Raw genomic sequence first — 7,900 nt, forward strand, 5'->3', positions numbered from 1 at the left:
TAACTCTGGAGAATGCATTAAAGCATGGGAAGGGCTAGTGTTGAGTGTGGTGGTACACATCTTTAATCCTAGCACTCACGAGTGATGCATCTCTGTGAATTCAAGGCTAGATTGGAATACATAGTGAGTTCCAAGGCTGCCAGGGCTATACAATAAGGCCCCCAAACAAAACAAAACCAACCAACCAAACAACAACAACAAAAAAAAAAAAAAAAAAGGAAAAGAAAAAACTTTCGAAGGGCTGAACACAGAGTTCAGTGGTCCTCGGTTCTATCCTCAGCACACACAGAAGGGGAGAGGCACTGATTTATTGAGACTGGACTCTGTTTCAGAGATCAGCTGTGCTGTAATGCCAGAACTTTGTTCCTTTATTGCTTAGCACTCTATGAATAGATCTTGAACCCCACGCTGCCCCTTCCACTTCCACCCAACATTCACCACAGTGGTTACTCACCTACCCCAGCAGCAACTCCTGTCTGTCAATCCCTTGTCACCACTGTCAAGATTGCTTCTGAGATGGCTCACAAGTCACCCCGCCTTTTGGCTCTCAGATTCACAGAGTTTCTGTGACCTCAAAAATATCTTTCTTGGGTCTGCAGGGACATTCAGTGGGTTAAGAGCACTGGTGTTCTTGTGGAGGACCTGGGTTTGGTTTCTAGCACCCATGTGGTGGCTCACAACTGGCTATAACTCCAATTTGAGAGGATCCATCGCCCTATTCTGGCTTCTGCAGGCACTGCACCCATGTGGTACAGGGACCTAGATGTAGGCCAAACACTCATACAGATAAGAAAATAAGCAGATTTCTATCAAAGAGCGCTCTCTCTCTCTCTCTCTCTCTCTCTCTCTCTCTCTCTCTCTCTCTGTGTGTGTGTGTGTGTGTGTGTGTTGGGGACAATGTATACTAACTGACATACCACGACTGGACTACAACCATAGACCTTCCTTATGAGTTCTTACAGGGCAAAGGTTAACATCTCTTTCACCTTGAGCTCCTCCAGCCCTGTTCTAAGACAGGCACTTCTGTTGGCAGAAAGCTCTCAGAACCCACAGAGGCAACACTTTCACAGGCAAAGAGAAATCAGGACTGTTTAATTAGAGTCAAGAGTCGCTTGTTCTTGGCTACAGCACTTAACATGCAATCACATCACCTCTTGGTACAGAAACGGCACCCTATCCTTCCCTGGACAGAGGACTCCTGGGCACCTTGATCTCCCTATCCGCCAGAAGCTGCCCTCTTGCCCTGACAGTGGTAAGTTCTCTCCTGCCCAGAGGAGCTGGGAAATGAGGTCACTCGTTCAAATGAGTAGCCACTTACAGTACAGCACCATTGACTGGCCAATGGAGTTGATATTTTCTCAAGTTCCAATCAAGAACTTGTATTATGTAACCCGTCTCTGATGAGCCCAAAGGCACTTGAGAGTCTGGCTGTGCCTCAGGGTCACCTGTTTTCACTGGACTAAAGATGAAGAGATATGAAAAGTTTGCCGAGTCTGCCTTCGCCCTGAGAATCCAGTCTGGAAAGAGCTCATTTCAGTAAGGCTGGGACGCCCAGCTCTCTGCATCATTCTGTAGGCTCAAGTGAATAGGGCAGGGAGCTCTATGCTGTTCAGCCGAAGTTTCTAACTTCTGGTAGAGAGAAAATGTGTATAACTCGTGTAAAGAAAGTTAAACAATACGAACAAGAAATTAAGGTAAAATGCAGGGTGTTTGGATCCTAAGAAAACAGGGGTTTACTGTGGCTGGAAGTCAGGCTGACTGAACATAGTCACTGGCTATAGCTGACAAGTCTCCTTACAAACATGGAGTTTTTGCTAAGTTTTGAGATATTCTCAGCAGCTTGGGATAGTCCCCTTTCTCTGACACCCCTACTAGAGTCACCTGAAGAACGTTACAAACTTTAAGACAGCACTCACCCAGAACTCCTTTCCTCTAGTTTCCAACATAAAGGGGAACCCAGCTCAGACAAGAACGAGCCTCGCTATGCACCCGCCAGCCCCTGCACCCTCCTTTTTTATTCTCAGAGGCTCCAGCTCCACGGAAGTTACAAGGTTAAGTGCTACTGCAAGTTCCCAACACAGCGGACCCCGCTCGCGATTAGAAGATGGATGTCTGCAGTTCCTTCTTGAACATTCCTTCAAAGTGGAGGTCTCTGGCCATGAGCTCTTCTTCCACATCATCGAGTGCCCACTGGTGATCTGTCAGCTCCAAAGCTTCCCACTCTGTCTGCACAGAAGAGAACACAGGGCTGGGAGGTGACCTTGCCACTGAGCTGACAGCTGGGGACGGCATGGCTTGACCACTGCTCTTACCAGCGGCTGAGCAAGGCTGGTTGTGTGTGTGAGCTCCCTGGATCTTGTGAGGCAGGAGCCCAGCTGCCTCCCAGCTGGATGAGCTTTCATAAAACAATTTTTTTTTTAATTTTTTTTTTTGGTTTTTCAAGACAGGGTTTCTCTGTGGCTTTGGAGCCTGTCCTGGAACTAGCTCTTGTAGATCAGGCTGGTCTCGAACTCATAGAAATCTGCCTGCCTCTGCTTTCCGAGTGCTGGGATTAAAGGCGTGTGCGCCACCACAGCCCGGCTCACAATTTTTTTTTTTTTGAGACAAGGTTTCTCTGTGTAGCCCTGGATATCCTGGAACTCACTCTGTAGACCAAGTGGCCTCTAATTAGAGATTCTCCTGCCTCTACCAGGATTAAATTCATGGACCACCGTGGCAGGCTTATTTTTACCTTTTATCATAAAAAAATGTAAGATTTTATTGTATAAAAATGATACCAAGGGGGCTGGAGGGAAGGCTCTGCAGTGAAGCAGCAATAACTGCTCTTGCAGAGGACCTGGGTTCAGTTCCCTATACCCACATGGCAGCTCACAACTATAACTCATGCCTATAACTCAAGTGCTAGGGTATGTGATGCCTCTTTTGACCTCTACAGGCTCCTGCATGCACATGGAGGATATACATACATAATTTTTTTTTTTTTTTTGAGACAGGGTTTCTCTGTGGTTTTGGAGCCTGTCCTGGAACTAGCTCTTGTAGACCAGGCTGGTCTCGAACTCACAGAGATCCGCCTGCCTCTGCCTCCCGAGTGCTGGGATTAAAGGCGTGCGCCACCACCGCCCGGCTTTACATACATAATCTTAAGCACACAAACATGCATATAAAATTTAAAAAAATATTTTCAAAACTAAACAAGAGTATACTGTAATTAGAGTAATGTGAATACAGTTTCTCTCCCCTGTTATGAGGTGGGTAACATATATAGTGCAGACACACTGGACAAAGTGATTTATGTCCTGGGTAGGGCAGGACAGAACATGCTCCTCATTTTGGGTTGATTTGAACGTGGTCCACAGACCACAGAATGTGCAGCTGTGGCTAAGGGAGGATTGCTTAAGACTGTGATGTCCCCGCAACTCTGAAAAGGGAGCGCTGCATACCTTGAAAGCTTTGTTGGTGTCTGCAGGCATGGCCATGGCTGCTCCTGTCATCTGCTCCTGCATCATTCGTGACTGGTCAGCAGCTGTAGCATAAGACAAGTCCAGTGAGGACCAAGGCTCCCAGACACCCAGGACCCTTGTGGAAGAATGAGCGTGACAAAGTACTATAGCTACTTGGTGGTGGGTATGAGAACTGGACAACTGACTGGCCCTCTCACACCTGCTATGGGATTCTGGGAAAGTCCAGGGAAGTGGGAGTGATTGCAGCTAGAACAGAGACACAACTAAAGGGTGCTCTAAACTTTATTTTTAAATGTCAACATGAAATAGACACCAATTACTGAGCAATGCTGTATGTCCAGGTAGTTCATTGTTTTATCTTTTATCTACTCTTAATCCCACAGGGCAACTACTAAGACCTTACTGTATAGAAAAGCAAACAGTGGATAGAGTATCTGAGGTCCTCACCACTGAACAAGAGCCAAACTTAGCACTGGAGAGGAATCTGCTTAATAAAAGAGCTGAACCAGCCAGGCCCTTCTTCTGGCTTTAGGTTCACAGGTGTCAGACTCTGAGCAACCAAGTATGCTCAGTGATTGCTGGGAGAAATGCCCGTGTACAGGCTGAGCTTTCCTCAGAACCTCATAGGATGGAGCACCATGTGGAAAAATGCTAACCAACAGCAGGACACACCTGACTGCTGCACCCCAACAGGAAGCAGCTGCTCACTAGCCCACTATGCCTCTTACCATTATCCTGGCCCAGGATCAGAGAGTAAATGCTCCGGAGCCCAAAGACATTGAGGAAATACCAGGATGCAGAACTCACCCTAGCAAAGCAAGGGGGAAGAATAGGAAGGTTATTAGGGAGATGGACAGAGCTCATACCGGCACCACCCATAGCTGCTCACGGTATGTGAGAACCAGAGAAGCTCTAGACAGCCAAGGCTCAACCAAAGAACAAATGGCACGGTGACACAGAAAGGCCGTCCTCTGACACAGTGCAGGTGACACTGAAGGAGGCAGCCCACTCTGAACCACATCCTCCAGCGAAGTCAAAGATTTCCCACTTAGCACAGAGGACCAGGGGTGACTTTAGAAAGCATTTGCAGTGCTAAGGATAATGGCTACTGGGAACACAGTCCAACTTTGGAATTTCATCATTTAGCCCTTATCGTAGGTTTCCCATCCAGCTTGGGAACCCATAAATGTGCTTACACACAATGGAAACCAAAGGGCGAATGAAAAATGCTGCCCACACGGGAAGACTGACTCGTCACTGCATTAGACCTCCGATGAGCACATGCTCTGCCCCGCCATGCAGATGATCTGTCTGCTGCAGCAGTGCATGTGCTACTGCAGCAAACACTGCAACTGCACTGCCCATCCAAGAACGTGGGATACATTTCTGTCCAAATGCTGAGAAAAGAAAACCAAGCTTTTCTCCAACCCAATGAGCCTGGCAGAGAAAAGTTCAATGGAGTCACATGGCTTGTGTGTAGCTTTTCCTCTCCTGCCAAGCAGGGTAAGGCCAAAACTCTCCTATATCTGCTCTGCCTTGGGCTCACACACCAGAGATGGATCTGCTCAAACCAGAGAAGTCAAAATTGCTACTAGATCCTCCTCCTTTTCTTGATTGAATTTGTTTCAGGCCAGTCCTTGAGAGGTCACAGACAGAACAGTCTGGAAGGACCACAGAAGTCGGTGTTACTGTACTGCGGGTACCAGACCAGAGTTCCAAGATGGTTTTAGATTCTGGCTTGGTATTATCCATGAAGTGGAAACAGGTGCTGAGTACTGGTTATGGAGAGGGTGCATGTGGTCCTATGTCCATTCTTTCACAGACCTCCCAGGGCTGCTGTGAGGATAAGGTAACATATGGAGAACACCTAGCCTGCTGACTGGATTTCAGGAAAATGATAGTATAAACATTTCTATAATTTGGATCTAGAACGGACTTTTAAAAAGTCCATGTATTAGCCAGACATGGTGGCACATGCCTGTAATCCTAGCACTAGGAAGACACAGCAGAGACAGTAGGATTGCTGTGAGTCTGAGGCCAGTCTGGTCTTCAAAATGAGTTCCAAGACAGCCAGGACTATGTAGAGAGACCCTGACTCACAAAAAACAAAACAAACACACACACAGACAAGCTCATGTATTAAAGGCTTGGGCCCTAGTGTGTGGTACTAATGGAAGGTGGGGAGCCTTTAGGAGATGGAGGCCTTGTGGGCAATTTTAGGTCACTGGGAGCTTGCTCCTAGAAGGGGACTGTAGGAGTCTGGACTCTTCCTCTTTCTGTGTTCTGATCATGAAGCTTCACTCCATGACACTGCCATCTCTACCCCATCACAGATCCAAAGTCATGAGACTAGAGGGACATGAACTGAGCCTCCAAAACCGTGAGCTGAGATCCCCTCTCCTCTTTAGAAGCTGACCCTGTAAGCATTTGTCACAGTCACAGAAAGCTGACTAGCCCACACTTCCATTCTCATCCGCTTCAGGGCGCTGCGAAAAAGCTTTGTGTGGCCAGACTACTTAGCCATTCCATTTTGGAGGAGTGTGGGAGTTCTGTCTGAGTTCCTAAGATCTGAGAAGACAGGTTGATAAACCATCTCTTTTGGCAAGACTCCGTAAAACTGTTTTAGTCCATCAGTGGCATTTTAAATAGAACTTTCATTTAAAAAAAAAATAATAACAATAAAAAAGAAAAGAAAAGAAAGAAAAGGCAAAATCTCTCAAACTGAAATAATCTCATTCTAATAAAACAAAAATTCGAACTCTGTGGGGTCTTGGCTGTGGTCCCATTGCCAGCAGGCTTACCAGGACGCATCTAGTGTGAGCAGCTCTATTCCTTGCTGGAGCATGGGCTTGAAGCGAAGTGTCAATGGAAACGGGACCTTAGCTGCAGCAAAAAGAAAATACCAGGTTTTTACTTCAAGAAAGTTCCTAGGCACCCGAGCCAGCCAAAGTGCGAACACACATTCTTTCCCCGAGGAGGTGGGAACTCGGTGCCATCCAGCTTCTGGAAAATGACTTCCACAAGGAAACAGGTGGCAGCCTCTGAGAACAGAACAGCCAAAATGTCACTCTGTCCTCGTCTTCCTAAAGGATTCCAGTTTCTAGACTGTGGAGGAAGCAGGTGCTCAGGATGAACCATGACCCAACATTTGGAAGAAGTGTGCACTGAAGCCTAGGTGAGAAACACACACAACTAAAGCAAGTCTCCTAAGTTACAGAGCGTCCACATTGGAAACTTTGAATTAGCTTGAAACTAAAGATTTTTGTTCAAAGAATGTTGGTATTTTCACGAGAAAAGGCACTGCCCACGCTGTGACATTAGTTCTCAGTGTCACTGGGAAAGGGTCTCCAGACCTAACTTACTTGTGACAAAGCCTGAGAAGGTCATGTTGATCCAGCCGCCGATAAGAATCATGGGGAGGACGTTCGTGACATTCCCCTTCATCATGTCTGTGAGCATGGTGGGATCTGAGAAAAAAGCGAAGAGAATACAGCTCCCTTTGTTGGTGGAGGCTTCCCAAATTTAAAACAGACAGTCGTTTTGGTTTTGGTTTGAAACAATAGGGACTTATTATGTAGACCAGCCTGGCCTTGAACAGAGGTCTGCCTATCTCTGCTTTCTGACTGCTGGGATGAAAGGCCTGTGCCACCCACCGGGACAGCCACAGCTTTACTGTAGAAGTTCAAACAATCTAAGAGCATAACATGTAGACAGTTCCTCTCCACCCACTCTCTAGATCCTTTAAGCTCTCTGTTGCATATTTTCTGCTTTTCTGTTTGCCTTCCAAAATTTAATAATTTTATGAACAAAGGCTGAAGATGTAGCTCAGGGGCATAGCACTGTCTACCATGCTGTAGAGCAGTCCTCAATATCAAAAAAGGAAGAAAAAAAAAGAAAAGAAAAAAATAGTTTTTGATAAAATTTCCACATTGCCATAGTACCGGTATCTAATCTATGTGTGTGTAGGTGTGGGTGTTGGCCTGCATATATATCTGTGCATTCGTGGCCTCTTGAAGAGGCCAGAAGAAGGCATCAGATTCCTTGGAACTGGAGTTACAGACAGTTGTGAGCTGCCACATGGAGCTGGGAACTGAACTGGGTCCTCTGCAAGAGCAGTTAGTGCTCTTAAGTGCTGAGTTATCTCTCCAGCCCCAGACCTCTCCAATCTCAACCTTTTCTGTCAGGAAATGCTGCTGCTGCCTTGTAATAGGTAATAGAACAATCTGCTTATTTATGTGTTTCTGAGGAGTAATTCTTCTTAGAAGAAAATTTGGATCAAATGGTTTATACATTTCAAATTAAGAGGTATTAGGGGCTGGGATGTAGCTAGTACTGGGATGCTAGTGTAGCATGCCCAAGGCCCTGGGCCCCATATCCAGAGACAGACTGCCAGGAGTGGGTGGCGGTGTGTGTGTGTGTGTGTGTGTGTGTGTGTGTGT

The 7,900-nt window shown here is 46.5% G+C and overlaps 1 protein-coding gene across 1 annotated transcript in view; it reads right to left on the reverse strand.

The window, feature by feature from the left end:
- Nucleotides 1–1,062: 1,062 nt before the first annotated feature.
- Emc3 (ER membrane protein complex subunit 3) overlaps nt 1,063–7,900 on the reverse strand; it is an 18,515-nt gene continuing 11,677 nt past the window's right edge. Inside the window, exons 4-8 of the mRNA XM_005365316.1 lie at nt 6,824–6,973; nt 6,263–6,344; nt 4,190–4,269; nt 3,441–3,523; nt 1,063–2,226 (exon numbers count right to left, since the gene is read on the reverse strand). Of these exons, the coding sequence (XP_005365373.1) occupies nt 2,098–2,226; nt 3,441–3,523; nt 4,190–4,269; nt 6,263–6,344; nt 6,824–6,973 (524 nt within the window). The 3' untranslated portion in view covers nt 1,063–2,097. The remainder of the gene's footprint in view (nt 2,227–3,440; nt 3,524–4,189; nt 4,270–6,262; nt 6,345–6,823; nt 6,974–7,900) is intronic.

The sequence above is a fragment of the Microtus ochrogaster genome, unplaced genomic scaffold (genome assembly GCF_000317375.1).
Source record: "Microtus ochrogaster isolate Prairie Vole_2 unplaced genomic scaffold, MicOch1.0 UNK1, whole genome shotgun sequence".
Lineage (NCBI taxonomy): Eukaryota > Metazoa > Chordata > Mammalia > Rodentia > Cricetidae > Microtus > Microtus ochrogaster.